Source organism: Nothobranchius furzeri, chromosome 6 (assembly GCF_043380555.1).
Source record: "Nothobranchius furzeri strain GRZ-AD chromosome 6, NfurGRZ-RIMD1, whole genome shotgun sequence".
NCBI classification, from domain to species: domain Eukaryota; kingdom Metazoa; phylum Chordata; class Actinopteri; order Cyprinodontiformes; family Nothobranchiidae; genus Nothobranchius; species Nothobranchius furzeri.
Window position 1 is genome coordinate 60359594 of NC_091746.1, and position 20355 is coordinate 60379948.

At 43.3% G+C, this 20355-nt stretch overlaps 2 protein-coding genes across 4 annotated transcripts in view; one reads left to right on the top strand and one right to left on the bottom strand.

The window, feature by feature from the left end:
• LOC107373312 (homeodomain-interacting protein kinase 4-like) overlaps positions 1-20355 on the top strand; it is a 745746-nt gene that overhangs the window by 561700 nt on the left and 163691 nt on the right. The gene's annotated exons all lie outside the window — the stretch shown is intronic.
• LOC107374743 (uncharacterized) overlaps positions 1-20355 on the bottom strand; it is a 66294-nt gene that overhangs the window by 38960 nt on the left and 6979 nt on the right. Inside the window, exons 2-3 of one of the 3 annotated variants that reach the window (XM_015942976.3) lie at positions 8788-12465; positions 6541-6615 (exon numbers count right to left, since the gene is read on the bottom strand). In XM_015942976.3, coding sequence (XP_015798462.1) covers positions 6541-6615; positions 8788-11741 — 3029 coding nt within the window. In that variant the 5' untranslated portion in view covers positions 11742-12465. Of the gene's footprint in view, positions 1-6540; positions 6616-8787; positions 12469-20355 lie in introns of all 3 variants that reach the window. The other 2 variants (XM_015942977.3, XM_015942975.3) reach the window with 2 other exon arrangements.

The following is a 20355-nucleotide window of genomic DNA, read 5'->3' on the forward strand; positions in this document are numbered from 1 at the left end:
CAATAGGAATCAATAAACATATTCTTGGGCCCTGAACTATCACTGGCCCGAACACAGAGATGTTTCAATAAAAGAAGAAGAACTTTTCATCATGGACAGTTCTTCTTCATGTTCAAAAACATGCAAGGGATGGCATGGAGCCATCTTTCACCCACGCTGAGCCAACAAAGATAAGTCTCTAGTATTATTACTTTTTAAAATCTTTTAGGGCCAATGCAGTTAATAATTCATGTGGATGAATATTTCACTGTGTGCTAGAGTTACAAAGAGAAATGGCTGAAGACTTAAGACGAAACGAGGCGTGCATGGTCGGGAAAAAAACGAGGCATTGAGAGGCGGGAAGATCAATCCCCCGACTCTTTTATGCTCCACTAACTTATTCTATAGTTTGTGTTACACTTGGAAATGTGCACCAGGATGTGTGCACACAGAGGGATTCATCTAAACCCTAAAAGTTGTGGAGAGTAGGGGTAGATTTATATATCGGCCGGCTGATATATTGAGCCAATATTTACCATTTTTATACGGAAAATGGCCGGTATTTGTATAGTGCCTTCTTAGGTTTCTACAGCTCCCCAAGATGCTTCACAACACAATCATTCACCAATTCACACACATTTTCACACGATGGTGGTGGGGATGGGGGGGGGGGGACCAAGGGTGCACTGACAGAGGCGAGGCCTATCGAACGCTGGTGTTGCTGGAACCTCCGACCCAAGCAGTATTCTCTGGTCAGAGCCGGGATCGAACCTACAGCCTTCTGATTACTGGACAACCCGCTCTACCTCCTCAGCTACTGTTATCCCAATACATTGGCATTGGTTGATAAACCTCCTTAGTAAAGCCGATTTAAAGTCAGGCATATTTCCGGGCAGCCCAGTGCTGCTGCAGAATTTAATTTAAATATATATTTACGAACCTGCAACACTTGGACGGTTAATTGATTGGTTTGATTAACGTTAGTTAGACATCTGATTTTAAAGCAGAGCAGTGCACAAAAATTAAGAATTAACAGTTGGTTAAATTCAGAGTTGAAAAACACATTCAGCTTCAGAAATGTTGTTCATCATCTGATGTTATCAGTGACATTTTAGTATGAAAATTAGGTGGAAAACATCTAGATATCAGCTATGAAAATTGGCATAAAACATCGGCAGCACACATGATTTATCGGTATCGGCAAAAGAAAAACCAATATCAGCAGACCTCTAGTGGAGAGTCCAATAACGAGTCTAGTACTCCGTATCAGAGAACTGCACCTGGGTCATAGGTGTTAGCGGTGTTATAAGAAGAAAAAAATCAAACCCAATGAAAGGAGGATAGAGGGAACAATACCTGTGAAATGAGGCCACAGATAACAGTCAGCAAGCAAGAAAGAGAGAGCACAAATGCTTCCTCAGCAGCCTTTTTTTCCCTCAATTATCTGATGTTCAGGGAGGACGATGATGGATTATATATGAACGGGGGAAAAACTCTTAGTGGACTTAAAGTTTAGCTGAGAACCTACGGTCAGGACAGTCATTAATCCATCTCAGAGTGGCGGCCCATCGAACTCCTCCAGCGAAATGCGTGATGGAGCTATAGATAGAGCAGTTGCAGAGACAAAGCAGATGAGAACAGATCTGATTAGGCAGCTGTCTCCGCACACTCCACAGGGATTAGGCACAACAGCTCCTTGTTAGACCTCCCTACTTTGTTCCATACAGCAAATTTACTGTTAGTGAATAAAGGGAAAATCAAAGGGTGCAAATTGCAATTCCATTCGCTATTTAACGCTCTTGCATGGTCACACAACTGGACTCACATAATAATATGCAGCAAATGTGCCACTGGTTCTGGAAAAATAACATCAGATCCATCATGCATTATTCCTCCTTTAATATCAGAACTTAGGAAGCAGAACAAACGTATTTATGAGTCATGGTGTGGTACAGAACGTTCAAAATGTTTCACTCTGTAGTGTCTTTGTTTTTGTGTTTAAAGCGCAATTTGCATTTTTATATAAGAAATGCCCTGGAAACTGTCCTGAGCACAAAACTCTGCAAATACACAAAAATGTGCTTCTTGTCGCATTTCCTCTCTCTCTCTCTCTCTCTCTCTCTCTCTCTCTCTCTCTCTCTCTCTCTCTCTCTCTCTCTCTCTCTCTCTCTCTCTCTCTCTCTCTCTCTCTCTCTCTCTCTCTCTCTCTCTCTCTCTCTCTCTCTCTCGCTCCATAGCTATGTTTTTGTAAATTTGTATTTCAGACCTTCTAGAGAGCTGTGGTGGCAGATGCCATGTTCTACCAGGAAGTTCAGTCACCCTTTTCTAATCAGAGGACATATCAGACACATACAAAATCATTTCTTTTACTTATACTTCATATATATATGTGTGTGTGTATATATATAATCTATCTGAACCTGAATCTGTTTGCCAGGATTTCTCCGTGTTTGAGCAGCTTTTTCAAAACCAACTACAGTACAATCAATTTAAACATAAGCTTCTCGGGGACATATGACTTTTAACGTTATAGTAGTTCTATGGTTGATACAAAACATGTTTATGAAAGTCTTAGCTCAAAATCCCTCTCAAGCGGGGGCTGTAGGTCGGGTTTTCACAGCATCTGTCTGCATTCCTTCGTGGGGTTTTTTAGTTGCTTGCAGCTCAAGGCTACCAGGGCGTCAGATTCAGACAACAAGAATTTGTTTGAGTCAGGCTAAAATAATTTTCCTCTCTGCCATCAGTCTTTAAACTGATCATTTCCAGTCCTTCAGTGAAGCCAATTTTGGGTTTTAAGCTTGTCCATACCGTCCGGTGACTCTCTCCGAGATGACATCCATTTAGCACACTAATACTGGTATCGCAGCTAGAACATTGTCCAGCTTACGATTCACCTCGAGTAACGTCCCAGTCTGAGAAGTCTCCACGCAGACGGTGCTTTCCGTGGGTGCGAGTCGCCCTCCAATCGCTCCCGTCTTCCCAAATTTCCAGAAAACCAGATATCGTCCCACTCCAGTCAGGAGAAATCCAGTGATCATCAGACCAAATATCCACACGTCTTCGATGTCCTCAATGGACAGCTGGGAGAGGCATACGATCTTCCACTCCTTCCAGGAATCCAAAATATATCCCACCAGGTGTGTTCCCTGTGGACATGTGGGAGCCCCCTGCTCCGTTCTCATTGTTGAAAAAATCTTATCGATCACATTGAATGAGCAGTTTATCAAATCCATGGTTAGTAAAAAATTGAGTTTTTCAGACGAAATGCAGAGAAGCGCTCTGTGGGCAGACAGGACAAAGAGCCTTGGGGAAAAAAGATAAGGGAGCGAAAGAGTGAAGCGTCTGTACTCCTCGAGTGCCAGAAGAGAATGAGTAGAAGATAACGTACTTCAGTTAAATTCTGAAAAGATGTGATTGGTTAACAACTTGATCATTTAACTTCTGCCGTCAAGTCTAACTTGAGGGATTTAGGTGTTGTTTTTGACCAATCAATGTCTCTGGAGCCACTCAAAATACTGGTCTGAAACTGCATTTATCACTTCAGAACAATCTCCAAACTGCGGATTGGTGTCAAAATATGAACTTGAAATGGTTATGCATGCCTTTATCTCAACTCATTTAGATTACTGTAACACATTAGTCACATGTTAAAAAAAAGGCCCTAGACTGCCTTAAGTTGGTCCAGAACTCTGCAGCAAGGCTCCTAACTGGAGCAAACAGAAGAGCTCGCATCACTCCTATTCAGATGTCTCCAGTGTTATTTTCCTTGACAAAATATTTTCGGGAGTTTTTTTATGACGAATAAATTTCCACGGACGAAAGCGAAACAAAATTGAAAACATACACACCTATAATGACTAAATGAAGGAGCCACTGGAAAAAATGACCTATCAGCAAATGGAAATGGCGGCACTAGACAAGAAAAGAACCAATTAGAGTACGGAGCCGACCGCTGTTGGAACAAGCTACCACTAACCAGACATCATACACCTGTTTATGTCGGTAAAAGTTGTGCCTAAAGAGAGAAAATGTCCGTGGCTGGGAGTAAAAGCAGTAGATGTGACGATCTGAAACGTATTTGCTTGGTGAGTACCAGAGATGGGAATTGTGGCATCGAATCAACTCCATGCCGTGATTTTGTTCTGCTCAGAAACTGGACAGGTTCATTCATCGTGCTGACTGAAATCACTTGGTTTAGTTGCTGAACTGAAGAAAAACACGGCATGAAGATGACTTATTGATGCCACCTTTCCCCATCTCTGGTAAATACACATTCGGTGTTTGCCTTAGTTATAAGTGTTATGATGATGTTAGCAGCGAGCGGGTGGGGTTGGAGAGTGGCGCTGGATCTCAGCAAACTTTACTTGGGTTTTATTTTTTATTTTTTTGTCTAGTCACCTTTAAAAAAACAGCTGAAGACCCTTTTATTTAGAGCTGATTTTACATAAATCTTTTGTGTTTAATTGTTTTTAACTCAAATTTATAATCATCTTTCATTCATTTTATGATATTTATCATCACTTTATAATTTCATGACTTTTTTCTGACTCCTGATTTTAATTTTGATGTTTGTTTTGTTTAAAATAACCATGATTTTATGACTTTGTGATTTGTTCTGCTTTGTTAATCTCTGTGAAGAACTTTCTGACTCTTTTTGAGATGAGTGCTATATAAATGAAATGTGTGTGTGTGTGTGTGTGTGTGTGTGTGTGTGTGTGTGTGTGTGTGTGTGTGTGTGTGTGTGTGTGTGTGTGTGTGTGTGTGTGTGTGTATCATGTAGTTTTGTTTCAAAACCTATAACTAAGTAAATAGCTTCTGAACAGTCTGAGGTCTAAAGTGATGTTTAATTCTGCCTGGATTGATGAGCTAAAAGCTATTTTTGAAGGTTTGATATCAACATCTCATTTCACTAATTAGATGTAAAGTTTACATTTCATGCACACAAAAAATGTGGTAATTAGCAGCAGCAGCAGCTTATAGCCGTACACCTTCATGTGCATCCCAAAGCACCTCCTGCAGAAACATCATAATGAAATTAGAAAATATAGATAAAGCTGGTTATTAAGCCAGATCAAACCAGTTAGTGGGCTGACTGGTTGGAACGTATGCAGAAAGATTAAAAGCAGCAACTCCTGCCTGAGCTTCCTGAGGAGGAGAAGGTGAAAGTAGTCCTGAGCGGTGCCTTTATTTTTGTTAGTAAGATTTCAGGAGATTTTTTAATTCATGGAAACTTCCATATAAGTAATCTCCTTACCCTATCCTCCAACTTTCCCCACAGTTACCAGAAATGTATTTTAAAATCAACAAAACTGAAGGCACAGGAAGTGAATAAATAAAAACAGAGTATTTTCCCATCCACATCCAGAAAACTCTGTCCCCTCATCATCAACCAAGTGTCTTGACTTGGCACGCGATTGGAAATCCCCGTTTGACCATAAAACTGTTCTTTTATTTTAAGAGGCGTTGCTTTCTAAGCATTATCTATAAGATATTTCAGAATAAAACCATGTATACTGTCTCGATAAATGACCTTCCTCACAAATCTCTGATCTTTTCTTTTGGATCTTTTCACTTCTATTGTTATTTTATTATTTTCTTCCTGCTCTCTTATCCTCAGCTGCCTTTCTTCTCATCTTTCTTCTATCCTGCTTGAGGAAGCTCACGTACACGGCGGCATAAATAAACTACTACACAAACAGATTCAGATTTGATTTCTAATCCCTTCAGTTACAGTAACCAACTTTCAGTTACGGCGTTTCTTGCCTGTAACGGGGTTGAGGCTGCAGCTACTGAGAACACCTTATTAACAGTGCTAAATAATGAATTATAAATGACTGAGTAGGTGTATTCCAAGCAGCGTGCGTGCCAGTTTTCTTAGCTTTACAACATCAGAAAAGCTGGTGATTAGTTTTATGCGGTTAATTGAGTTACGCTTTAGAAGATTTATGAGAAAACAAGAGCGCTATCACGTCTCAAAGCTGTTTACATGGAAGTTATAATAATCCGCGTAGCATTTTAATATTAAATTCCTACTATCTCTTATGTTTCATAACTCCTCGTTCTCTCATAATAAAAAAAACTCAGTTTCATTTTTCTTTCTTGTGTAATTTATGAAAATCTGTCTCAGTCATTGATCTCAGAGCAGAAAAATTCCTTGCACACATGTGTAAATGCTGCGAGGTTGGAGTGAAAAGAATGGGGAATGAAGCAAAGAGGCCACGATTTACACCCGTGCTGTTGTTCACCTCATTAAATTTGACAGTGTGAGGGTGTGAAGGATAACTGTGTTTAATGATCAAACCTGCAGCAGTGCTTTGGCCGTGAGCGGCCATTCTGCGAAGAGCTGCACCCAGTCGTGCTGTCACACGGAGCAGAATGACAACCCTACCAAACCGTAAAGCTTGAACCTGCAAATCTGATGTGATTTGAAATGACAGTGTGATGCACACGCAAATGCGTGCCGAGAAAAGCTCTTTGCCCTCAGCGCTCACGTGGAAGAAGAGCAGGCGAGAAATATGCAAAAAGAGAGAAAAAAACTTTCACATGCATGTTTCAGTGTACCTGTAGATGATGCAGGCACAGTCCCTGCAGGTCCCACAGTTCTCAATATCCTGTCCGGTCCTGTAGGAATGTCTTCTGTTGGGAAGTGCAGAAATGACATATCAGGGAAATAAGAGGTGTGCTTCATGTGTGCATGTGTGTTTGTGCAAACTCAGGAAGGAAAATTCAAGTTCCCTTGATGAGTAACATTTCTGTGGCACATTGCTGAGAGTCGACAAATCTCCTCCCTGAAATCACCCCTGATCATTTTTTAATGAACTTATCCCGCTCCAACAGGCTCAGCGTGTTACGTAAACCATGAATCACCGTTTCACTCCAGGCATAAAATAATGCTTATGAGGTGAAAGCGAAGTCTGCACGCTTAAGACCAAAGCTGGAATTCTAATATGGGAACCCACAAGATGCATCCCTTCTCTGAGACAGGAGGCACTTCAGAGTCACATGTTTACAGCCTCCAACGAACACTGCTGACATCGATGTTAACGCCGTGATTCAGATTGCACCGTGCAGATGTGTCAGTCTTTCCATGGATTCATCAGCCCATGTGGGCCATTCCCCATCCAACAGTGTTTGCCCTGCCTTATCATGTGTGTACTATTTTGGTGTTGTAAAGTGCAAGAAATTACTAAGCAGCTTACAACGTAGGAAGCAGATTAATTAAAGACTTGATGGGAACGGTAAAGGGTTTACATTAAGAGGCTTGGTGCATCTGAAACCACCAACGCAACGACAGCCAAATGCTGATTTCTATCGGTCCCTGCGAGCTGTTTGCACATTCGAGGAGAGAGCTGCTTCAAGACAGATGCAGCAAAGCACCCAAAGGGCTCCCCGTTGTCTGACTTGACATCAAGTCTGTGTTGTATTGAGATTTGAGGCTTTAATGACTGATTTGAGACTTCTTAAAAATGACTCCAAAGAGCTTCCTCCAGTCGGGCTGCTGTTCTATCCTCTCTTACACCCGCAGCACCCCCAGATGTTTCAACCTCCTCAGTTTGGCGTGATCTCTATTGCGTTCTGTCCACATCACCTTGTGTTTATTATGCTTTCAACAATGGGATTGTTTCTAAATTTAGAAGTAAAGCTTGGGCACCACAGCCACCTGTCATTCACAACAAAGGTGGGTTGTCACTATGTGTTTTCCCCTTGTCATAAAGAATTACAGCTTATTACTCCACCCAGACCCAGGACAGCATCACTTTTGCTTCTTTCTGTGTGTATGTGTGTGTGTGGGTGTGTGTGGGTGGGGGCGGGGGGCGGGGGGGGGGGGGGGGGGTTGCGTGTGCATGCATGCGTGTGGATGCGTGTGTGTGTCAGTGTATGTGCGTGCATGTGTGTGCGTGCGTGCATACGTGCTTGCATGTGTGTGCGTGCGTGCATACGTGCTTGCATGTGTGTGTGTGTGTGTGTGTGTGTGTGTGTGTCAGTGTATGTGCGTGCATGTGTGTGCGTGCATATGTGCTTGCATGTGTGTGTGTATAAATAATTGTGAGGACCAATTTTTAGATTCAACTTGAAGTGAGGACATTTAGCCTTGTCCTCACTTGAAACTCACATCAAACTTTACTCGTTGGTTTTAGAAGGTATGGTGTGAATTATGTCTTAATTAGGAGTTAGGAATAGGCCGGCGTTAGGGTTGAGGTTAGGCATAAAGCAGTCACTAAATGAAAAGAGGTCAATGAATGTCCTCACAAGTATAGCCAGATAAGCGTGTGTATGCAGAGTGAGACAAATGTGCTGTAAAAATGACGAACACTTGGAGGCTTGATGGTGACATTTACCTCCCAACTCTATCAGGCAGTCATAACTAATACTATTGTTCTTCTCTAGCTCCCTCTGCCCTTTGCTCCCCGTAGGCATCTATAGGGCTAAGGGAGGAGTAAAGAGTAAAGATTACCAGATGGCTTTTCATGCTGCTCCTGGCCTTGATCTCAGATGTCCAGTAAGGCCAGGGTTTACAGCTCATTGGCCTGAGGGTTTCAACTTCTCTATGAGCACATTACACTGCTGGTTAGCCCCACTTTTGAAGCTAACCACCAAAGGATATCCAAGCAACGCTTGGTCGGTTCCCTTACAATGATTTAAAAATGGATTTCCAACCCTTATAAAGTGTGTAATCCTGATTATGCTGACCCAGAATTCATCTAAATTTCTAAAGCCTTGGCAAAAAGCACATTTTGGGTTTACTGTGTGTGTGGTTAGGTTAAGAACTGTCCTCACACTAGCTCAATAAGAACAGATACTACTCACCCATCTCGCTCTGCTTCCTTTTTCTCAAGGTCTTGAATGACATCCAGCAGGACCTTAATGGTGTTCTGACTCGTCTCCAGAACCCCCTCCAAGCTTTGCAGCTGGTTCTGCAGGCTGCGTATGTCATGCAGAGGACCATTTGGACTCAGGAGCATCTCCGTCACCCGTGCTGGGTCCAGTTTACACCTGGCCCCTGACATTAACCCCCCCAGAATTTCCTGGACTTGTCTTATAGTGTCAGCTTGGGTGGGGGTCAGGGGCCGAGTTGTAGGCTGCTCCCCAGAGACAAAGCAGCCCCTGGATCCAGAGCAACCCTGCTGGTTTGGAGGGAGCATGTGTTGGCTGTTGGGTGTGTTGGGCCTGGCGTTGGCTCCTGAGCAGAGCATTTTGTGTAGAACCCCCAGCTGAGCCTGGGCCGAACTGAGACAGCTGGGCTTAAAACATGCCTTGGCAGGGGAGGAAGAGGAGGAGTGCCTCTCTCCCTTCATCACAGCAACTGGCGGGGTTTGAGCTCTGTGCTTCAGAGAGTTGGCTTTCTCACACAGCCTGGGTGAGTCTGTACATTTTAAATCCTCTTTTTTCTCATTCTCCCCCTCTTTATCTTTTCCGCTAGCCTTGCTCTCTGCCCTGAGCATGGGTGTTCGGGCTGCAGGACTTGGCGGCTCACTTTTCCGTGGTGTGTAGGGTGGAGGTGGCGGCGGAGGAGGAGGAAGTCGAATACCCCTCTTGTCCTGAGAGTAATGGTGGGCCTGTGAGGGGGGGGTGTACGGCGGCGCAGCACGAAATGTGGAGGAGTAGAGAGGAACGACTTTAGCTGGAGTCCCACAAGATTGAACATTCTGAAGAGTGGACACATACGCTGCAATGACTGGAGGTGGAGAGGTGCAAGATCTTAATTTTGGGACAGAAGAAGAATAGGAAGGATTTCCTGTACTGACCGGGGAGGTGTGTTGCAGGGGCTGGCACGGGATGTTACAGCGAGATACAGTTTGTATGAGGGTAGCATAAGAGGGGGAAGTTGGATTTAAATGAGATGCATGGGGACCAGCTGGATGTGTGGTTGTATAATATGATATGGAGGTGCAAGACAGGGCAGTCTGAGTCACAAATGTACAGGGTGTTAGATTTGTGGGAGGTAAATTATTTGTTGGAGCTGATAGAGGTTGTTGAGTTATATTTGGGGCAGTGGCAGAATTTTTGGTGGGGGCACAGGAAGTTGAAATAGGACTGGTGGTATCAGTAAGGGTTGGACAGGTTAAGGAAGAGGACGGTGTTGGATTTGGTGTAGGAGAGGTGCAGTTTTGCAGGGAGCATTGAGGTGCACTTGAGGAAAGACTAGAACAGACAACAGCTGTGCTAGGGATTGATTGTGAGGACACAACAGTATAATAGGGGATAGAGTTTTGGGCAGCGGTAGGTGTGGAGGTGGAGGTAAGAATAGAGAGGGCACTGGGAGGAGGAGGAGGGGTGACACAAGCTGTCTTGGGAGGAGATGAGCAAGGCCGCTTTGTGCAGTCTTCAGGGGTTTGTACTGGTGCTTTTGTAGGCGGAGAAGAAGTAGAGTAAGGCACAGTAGTAATTTTGGTGGTGGGAGTGTTTTGAGCTGCAGGTGGGGACGCAGGGTTGTCAGACTGTATTTGCACAGAGCTGGGTGATACAGTCAGTGGTGGGGAAGCAATGGAGCTACATGTTTGCATCTGTGAAGGGCAAGGTTTATGATTTGGAGAAGTGTGACAGGAAGAGTCTGTTTGTACTTGAGATGTGCACGGCTCAATGTCTGGAGGTAGGGTTGGAGCGGTGGCTTCAATTTGGGTTGTGCAGTGTTCGTCACTCAAAGGGGGAGACTGATGTTGGCTTTCTGTCTGACTTTGGGTGGTGCAGAACTTGGAGTTTTGAGCTGGAGAGGGACTCTCAGTTTGAACTTGTGTGGTACAGAGTTTTGTATTTGGAGGTGGGGGGGATCGTCTGGGGCTTTCGGTCTGTGTGGGGGTGGTGCAGTAATGAACTTCCTTTCCAGGATCACTTGTTGTCCTGCTTAAGCGCTTTCTCCTCCTTGCCACAGAGGGGGTGCTGCTACCCTGACGATTGGGGCCATCACGACAGGAAACTGAAGAACGGTGACATGCCTCAGTGCTGTGAAGGACTGAAGGCGGACAACTGTGTCTGGAAGTTTTTGCAACAACAGCTGACTTACTATCTGTCCTCGATGCTTTAGATCTCCGTTCCACTGCAGATTTATCGCTAAGGGCAAGAGTTCTTATCTGATCTTTGGACACAGGCAGCAACAAATGGTTTTGCATGACATACTCATCTTGAGAGTCGTGCTCATCATCCCCATCCACACCAACGGAGTCTCCAATGTGTCTTCTTGTGTGTGTGGCTGAGAGAGAATGGGGTTTTTTGAGACATGGCGAAGTCTGGATGGCTGTGCTGGTGATCTTGCTGGGCTTTCGTGTCATTGGTAAAGTTAGGGAGTTCACCTGTGGTGGTGCCCAGCATCGTCGTGTAACGCCAGGGGTCAATGGATGAGGAGGGGCCCGTGCTAGAAAGGCTGCCACCTTTTCTATAGTGCTAGCCATGTCCCCACGCACGGCCCCCACTACAGAGGTTTGACCAGGTAGGCTACCAGTCTGTAGCTTGTCAGTCCATGGGTGGGGAGACATGCTGTTATGTTTACAAAGAGCATGTGGGCTGTCACAGCCTTTTAACGGCCTTTGATGGCCATTATTTTCTCCCGTGGCGCTGTTACCACTACTACTGCTGCCATCCTCCAGGTCTTTAAATCGGACCTGATGGGTACGACTGCGGCGCCTCTTGAGGCGGCTCTCGATATCTGGAGAGTCTCGATTGAGCAGAACAGAGCGTACAGTCATTGTCCCCGGCAGCTTGTCCGCCAAGGTGCTCTTGATGTTGCTCTGGCCTGTGAGCGAGTGACTCGGCTCTTTGCTCACCATCTCTCTAGTTTCCCTCCTTCCCCCAACATCCACAGGCTCTGTGGGCAATCTGCAGTAGTAAAGACCTTGTTTTGTCAGCGCGTCAGTAAGGAAAGTGCTCTTCCATTACTATCTCGTCATAGCAATGAAAGCAAGAGAGACCTGGATGATTGATTAATGGTTTCCAGTTTCATCACAAAACAGGTCTAAGGTTCACAAGTCTCTTCATAACATAGAATATAGTGGCTCAGCTTAGTTTTACACCTTCCTGTTCAACTAAGACAGTCCTCAGGAAGGCATATCCAGGATTCAACAGCTCACAGTCGCTCAGCTCTACAGAAACATGGATCTCTATTGTTACTTTACCAAAAATATAAATATGAAAAATAATAAAATGAAATAAATTCATCCTCAAGTACTCTAAACATGTGCATGTCCTGCGCTCTTTCTTCTTATTCCCATTTCTCTTTATCCTTCTATGAGAAAGTCTTCACAGTGCCAAAGGGAGACAGGAAGGGAATGTAGCCAGTCCATCCTTTGACTTGTCGCGGCCTCTCCTTCTCCGTCTGCTTCGTCCCTTGATCGTTCAGGAGACTGAAAGACCAAGATATGAGATGATCTTGAGCATTTTCCCATAAGGGCCTGTTTTTTAGAAGTTTTCATTTGGCTTCTTGGTTTTTGATTTGAATATTTCAGTCAGTTCATCTGTTTGTGTAGCTCATCCTCCCGTGATTGGACGGTGGAGCTTCTAAAGAGAAAGACAGAAAAACAGAGATAGAGGGAGAAAAATGGAGACTGTAATGTTTTGTTTATTATTGTATTTCTATTGAAACACCTTGTGTGGCTCCTCAAGACAAACATGCGTAGCCATTCTGAAATGCACGAGAACAAGATCAGCACAGCAGAGAGAAGAATGCGTTGGTTGAAAGAAACTAGTAACAGGCTGGAGGTGGCAAAAGAAAAGCTCTGAAGAAGTCTACTCCCAAAACAAGAGAAACGATTGTAATTAAGGTCTATTCAGACTGACTGAAGGGGATACTTGTGTTTTATGTCTGTTTGGTTTTCCTTTCCTCTCATTGGCTATTGTTAAAAGCTGTATTATTGTAGCTGTATAATTTAAAGGCATGGGAACACAACGTGACTGATATGATATTCTTCATGTTCTTGTCTTAGATGTATTCATTTTCCCTGTATGTTGTAACGTTCTGCGGCCCTGTTATCAGCCCTTGATGATCTGCCATGGTGGCATCCTCTCTGATTCATCTGTCTGCCATGCTGTGGTTAGTAGTATGTTCTAGTCACTCAGATTCTGCGGCGTGTTTTCGATACGCACATATCACTTCCACTTCTCGTCCGTGCTGCTGGCATTTAGGCATGATGCTGTCGCCTGCCTTGCAGGATCTATGGATTTGTTCCTGGTTATCTGCTCCTGATCGCCCCTGACACTGACAGGCCCGCGTGCTAATTCTGGGTGCAAGTGTGACTGGCCGTAGTCTTATCTTCAGCGGGAGGGGTAATTAGTGACTCCTTCACAGCTCATAGGTTATTTAAGGAGTGAGATACCTGAGGCGCTGCCGCATATATTTACATTCACTTTTTTTAATTCTTGCTTTCTCTCTCTTTTTTTTGTTGTTGTCTGTTTTTAGGAGAAGGATCTCTGTCACAACCCTACCCTCCTGTCAACCTCTTTAAAAGCATGCTTATTAGGATTATTTATAATTACAGTCACACAGACAGAGCCTCGAGGAGAATTTCAACCCTGATAGATTATGATACAAGCCATGGAATTCCTTCTCGTTTTACTTTCTTGACACAAACAAGCTGGTGGATCACAAATCCCTCCAGGAAGGGATTTTCACAAGGATCGAATCTTGCCCTATCATTACTAAAAAGTACAATGCAAAGGTTTATCTATAGCAGAATATCTTTGTCAGCGGTGCTCATTACGTTGATCAAGATCTACCAGTCAATCAATTCAATTCAATTTCAATTCAAGTTTATTTATATCATTTGGGTATCGAGCATCGATTGGAACCGGGACCAACTGCAAGTTTTTCCTGGAATCGTTCAAAGTTTTTTATTTCGATTCCTAGAATGCCAACGGAAGAGGAATCCACGGTCCGTGGAAAATAAACGTGATCTGCAAATTGTGATCAACGCTTTTCAGAGCCGATAACACCAGCTGTCTGTGTGCAGCACCAAGTCCCCCCTCCCCCCACCCAGATATAAACAAACACGTCTGCCGAACTTTTACTCAGTAGTGTAAACTTAAACTCCTGCAGCCAAAAATGCGGTTTAGAGGAAACTTGTTAAAATACATCAACACGGTGGATTTAATAGAAGCTTTAAAGAACAAACTCTGGACGGTGTGAGGTGAGTTTGTCTCACTGCAGAAATAAAAACACACACGGAGCGTCAGCAGTAAGAAGCAGCCGCTCACCAACACTCATGTGTGTGAGCATCAGTAGGCTGAACAATAACCTGTAGAATAATTAAAGTCATCATGCTAGAGCAGCTTTCACTGTGGTGGACCACACCAGCTTCTGCCACAATAAATAATTATAATAATAAATCACACACAAAGTTGTGAACATTTTAATTTCCTTTCTGAACTATTTCTGTTGAGATTTAATGTTTAAAATCTGTTAGATTGTTACTGACAACAGCTACATTTAAGTTTCTGTTCTGACTGAATGCTGCTGCAGCATGGAGGTGTAGTTCTCAGTCATCCTGGACATGATCATCCTGAGAGTTTTAGCTGAAAACAGCTGGACGTTTCTGGATGTGTTGGAGACATTTAGCCTCTCAGCCCAGAGGCTTCTTCCAGACTTTGTGGTCAGAAACAAACACACTGTTTGTGCTGCAAGTCTTTTTCTTTTTTTCTCCAAAACATGTTTCTGACTAAATGAAGGTGATGTTGTTGCTCATAGAATTAAAATTCCTGTTGAAGTTAAGATTATTTCATCAAGTAGGACCTGTGGTTAGCTGGGTCATGCAAAGCATGTCATGTCTTGAAAGAATCAGAATCAGGAATCGATAGAAGCCGGAATTGAAACGAGGAATTGGAATCGGAATTGGAATCGTTCAAAATCAAACAAAGCCCAACTCTATATATGGCAGCCAATTGGCTGTTATCAGACTTTTTAGTGGCACCGAACTGCAGCGGAACATCGCTGCTTCAAAAAGAATCCAGCGGATCTAAACCGGCCGCGCCGCTGAAGTGAGGAGGTTCTATTTTTACCGCGAGCTGCATCTCTTACCACAAATACCATAAGGCTAGACAGGAAATCCCTTATGTTTTCAGTGTAAAGAGACCAGTTCTTGTTAAAATAAAAGTCTATTGCAGAGATCCGATTTCTTATTTATGTAGATTACGTCTATACGTGTGAGCTCACGACTTGTTTACTCCAAGCATGGTTCGAAAGGAACAACATTATATATGACATCAAACGTGATTCCCTCTGTTTCCTTCCTAGTTTAATGGCTTCCCATTGTTGACTGATGTACCATGAAGGACACGGCTAGGGTTCGCACCGCTGATAGGTCACACCGCATGCTCAAAAACGGCACACAACAGTGCAGCAAAACTAACAAGTTAGACAGGAAGTTATGTCCCATATTTAACTCTCGGTTTTCCTTGTCTTAAACTTAAGAAAGGGAATCGCAATGAGTGGACCAAGAAAGATTCCATCTCTTCAAGTCATCAGAGTAAACTCAGCTAATGACAAAAAATGTAACTAGTTAATTGTGCTGTGTTGACTACTGCCTCATGGCCATATTGGCTCATGCAGTCACGCGTTTTGTAGCATTAGATCATTTTGACTTTGTCATTTTTCAAGTAGCTCACGAGCTGAAAAAGTGTGAGAGCCCCTGATCTATGTGTTTTGAACAAAGACATTACTTGAGGATGTTTCTAGGCCATCCACAGATAAAATTGTGTTTCCACTCCCATTTTTTTTTCACCATTAATATCCCATTTCTTTCAGGTCTTAGAGTCTCCCTGCTTGTTTTATATAAAAAACACTCTCAACCTTCACCCTGACAGATTTTCCTGAGTTTCTTCCATGAGCCGGAGAACCATCACCCTCACTCATCCTACGGGGTGTCACCCTGAGCGTGCCTTCTTTCTATCTCCCCCCCACCTCGCCCAGGTTCTCTCTTAGCACCTCTGTCATTTGTATCTTCCTTTTAACCTTCACCACAACAACACTTGGTCCTGGTGAAAATCTCCTCCATCTTTCTTTGTTTGTGGTGCCCCCCCCCCCCCCCCGGTCTACAAACACCCCTGGGTCAAAAATTTATGCCGACAGTTTAATGAATCTGTGCTCTCTTAATGCTGCACGGGCTCACTCCTGGGGCTGAGGCCAGCCCTTTCCCACATGTGACATTTCCATGTTGAGCTTTATTGGCAGAAGAGAAATAAATCACCAGGCGAGAGGAGGAGGGTGTGCAACGGCATAATGCCAACAAGGGTCATTACTCTTTGTGGTTATTATTTAAGATTTACTCCAGCCTCCTTTTTTTCCTGCCTACGTCTGTGAGAAGGTTCCTATCCTCTTCTGTGTACGTGTGTGCATGAAGCTTCCTGGTTGTGTGCGTGCAATGATAATGCAAAGGTCACATCTGATCTTCCTTTTGTAAGCCACACAGACTCTTAGAAACGCATCGCCTGCACTCAGGATGCAAGAAATGAAGACTCCGGTTGCACTGATCTAATAATATTCAGAGCTTGAGTCCTACAGGGATGTTGAGAATTGCATCCATGACAATAACACACCTTTGGGCCTCGCAGTGCCGATGAGGTGGAAGATTCTTGAATTGTTATGTAAAATCACATCGGATCTGATTGTCTAGGCATGCTCAAATTTGTCAGACAGGACCGAGATGAGGAGGAGGCAGAAAGAGGAAGGAGAAGAGATAGACATGCCTGGTTATATTTAGAGATGCTATGAGACGTGCAGCGAACTGAGAGGAGTGGGACTCTGAATAAGTAAGAGGGAGATGGGGGGGGGGGGGGGTAGATAGGGACAGAACGCCGAGCAGGAGGGAGCAACCCCTGGCAGCAGAGGAAATGTCATGGTTAGGGTTTAGTGAAGTGGTAAATCGGGAGCATCAGCGTGTCAGGGCATTTAAGGAAGTACTGAGAAGGAACTAAGAAAAGCTCTATGATCAGTCAATGGCCTTGTGAACACAAACGGTGTGAGCTCACCTGTTCGCTGTCAGGCAAATTGACATTAATATCACTGCAGATGCAACATGCATGAGCTACTCTGTTTCCTGTTTTTACTAATTTATTTATTTATTTTTTGTGCAATCGTGTCAAAAAGAGATCTCAAATTCAGGAGCAGCCCCCTGGGAGCTGCCATTAGATGGCTGTTTTGTCGGTTAAGCATTGTGTGCAGCAGAGCACAGCAAAGTCTCACATGGTTGGGGGGGGGGGGGGGGTCATTTTATTGGTAGCAATGAAATGGGCAAGCACGTTTGTAAGTGCAAAGACTTCTCTGTAAACACATACACACGCATATGTAAGCAATGCTGAAGGAGGGCTTAAACACTGCCAAAAATTACATAAATGTGTTACACTAAAATCATGGAAGTGAAATCGTTTTCAGCAAAAGCTTCCTTGTCTTTAGGGGTTTGGAAAAATTTTTTCAGTAAAATTGGCGTCCTTTGTACTTTAGCGTTAAAGGTAAGAACACAAATAAATATTCCTCAATCACAGACAAAATACTAGATATTCCTTAACTCATTCACTGCCATTAACGGCAAAAGTCGTCATTTTAAATTCAACCGTTCACAGCATTTTTATACTGGGCGGGCGTCGGAATAAGCCCCCACACCGTGAGAACAAACATCCCAGCTCTAAAGCCGATCTTCATCTGCGTACATCACAAGTCACGTGATCAGGAAGCAAAAAATCCTTGTGTTAGGAGATTGTTTTGGGCTGCTGTAAAAAAAAAGTGAGGCGTGAACTGATCACAATTCGACAACAGATTATGAAAGAACGTATAAAGCTCGAAACGCGCGGATTTTTCCTGATGTAAGAGGTGAGTCTCCTCTTTGTTTTGGTAGTTTGACGTTGACATCATCCTAGCGCGCAATGTTCTGTGACTCTTAAAAAAACAGTAAAATCGCTGAAAAATGCTGGCAGCGAATGGCTTTTCTGATCAGGAAACGGCTGGCAGTGAATGAGTTAAAGGGGAACGAAGCAGTTTTGGCTTGCTTTCAGCAACTCTTAGTGTCCATTTGTAGAGCTGAAAGCAAAATCTCCTCGCTGTGCGTTCGTCATTTTAACACCTTATTCTAACAGCAAAAATGTCTCCCCAGCCTTCCTTAGTGTCCACAGGAGTGATTCATCACTAAATTAAACAAATCAGATGTGTTCATGATCTAAAACTTGCAGGAAACGTGCTGGAAGCAGACTGCAGCACCGGGTATGTCAGCTTCATATTATCCAACAGAGCAGCCGCCAGGCAGAAGTTGCAAGTGGAACATTCTGGCCACAGAGGTCAGGAGGGCTGATACGTGGCATTCATTAACCTTGTTAAGGATAATTTTAGCACATACTGTCTCAAGAAAAAATATTTAGTATATATAAATAGGAAAAGTTGCAAGTAACCCTTATAAGGGTTTTGTTTTTGCATAATTTGGTGTTTTGAAAGGAACTCTGCCTATGAGGATGCATATGCCCAAATAAGCCACAAGTTTTCTGTTGTACTAAACTACATTGTTAGAAGCACACAAAATATTGCTGTTTATTTATAAATCTATAATATTTTGTACATTTTCTGACATACGTAGGACGCCATGTTTTCCGCATGCAATGCACTCTGGGGCGATGACGTATGTTGGTTGCACTTGGAAGAATAGCTATTGACGCTAGTGTTTGTTCACGCGCTCACCGTAATAATACTTAAGTAAAATGCAGCATTGTGCTGCTTTTGGATGTCATTTCCAGTCAGAGGGCAACATGGGGAGTGATGTGAGTTTACACAACTTTCCCACTGGCAAGAGGAGGAGAAAGCAGTGGGAAGATGCCTGTGGACGGACACAACTTCCCAAAGATCCACTGCTGTGTTCCCAACATTTTTCTCCTGATGCGTTTGAGGCTTATAGTCGACCACAACTACTTAAAGAGCTCACCAGAGTGGCTGGGTATAAGAAAAGGCAGAAACTAAATGCTTTACCGACCATTTTCCCACACAAGGAGCCTAAACGCCCTCGGAGAGACAAGAGACACTGGACGCTCTCCTGAGCCGACAACCCGCTCCTGCAGCTGCCGCTCCATCACGTTCAGCGAACCATCGGACATGCCACTCGTCTAGAGCTGAAACAACTAATCGATTTAATCGATTATAATCGATTATTAAAATAGTCAACAACTTTTTAGTCATCGATTAGTTGTTTAATAATCATATTTTACCGCATAAAGTCTATTTTTACCGCAATCTGACATCGGTTACAATCTGTTCAATTTGCCGCCAGTGTGTGGCAGTAATGAGCCACTGATCTACCAGTGGAGCCGTAGAAGAAGAAACGAGCCAATAAGTGCCCTCGGTTTTCATGACGTATCACGTTACTGACGCTCATCTTGCTGTGAGAGATGGCAGAACAAGAAGAAATACGGAAGAAAAATAGAAGCGACAAAACAAGAGAAACCCCGGACAAAAACCTCACGAGTATGGGAGCACTTCACTCTAGATGCCTTGAAAAGACGGGTGACCTGCAAAATATGCCAAAACCATGGCATGACGGAAGCACGATGTCCCTAAGTGAACATTTGAGACGAAAACATGTGAGGGGCTGATGCAGCAGAGGAAAGTCTGGTAAGTAACAGAAAATAAACAAGCTAACGCAGATCAAATTTGGGAGCTGAGTTCGTTATAGTGGATGTGAGTTCGTTATAGTGAATGTTAAACATGTTTTTTTGCCGCGTCAGGCTACGGTGTTCTACTTCTGATTGACTAGATGCAATCATGAATTTTCGTGTTGTGAATCATGCGCTTGCCAAATTTAGCACGTCTGTTTATAAGAATGTTCTCGTTAAGAGAAAAACGGCACAAACCCATAACTATGCTCCTCATTCAAAAAAGGACAACTCCGCGGAGAAAAATATACAGACGAGCTGTGTCCAGGTGAATATAACGCGGCATAGTTGTACGCTTTCAATTTTTAAATACAGGAGAAATTCAGAAAGTCCTTTTTTTAAATATTAAAAGGCTGTTTTACTGTCTAACGCTGTAAAACGCCTCACAACACATTTTTGTCAAAATAAATGATCACTGTATATTGTTAATTAATTCAAATAATGTAATATTGATTTAGTGTTGTAGTGTGTGTGCTGCTTTATTTTATATGTGTACTTATTTCAGTTTATTTGTGTTTCTTACGCAGAAAAAAACAAGCAACGATGGACAACTACATGGGGAACAAGACACACCCCCCAGCAATGCATACCACTTACAAACTCTATTCTAGATTCTACATTATTTTTTATGGAATTTACCTCTTATATTTTGATGCCAAAAAATTATTCTGGACTGATATTTTGCACTGTTTAGCTCATTTTACACCGCTGACTGTGTTCATGTGCAATAAAATAGATTGCAGTCAACTGCACAATTCTCTTATGTTT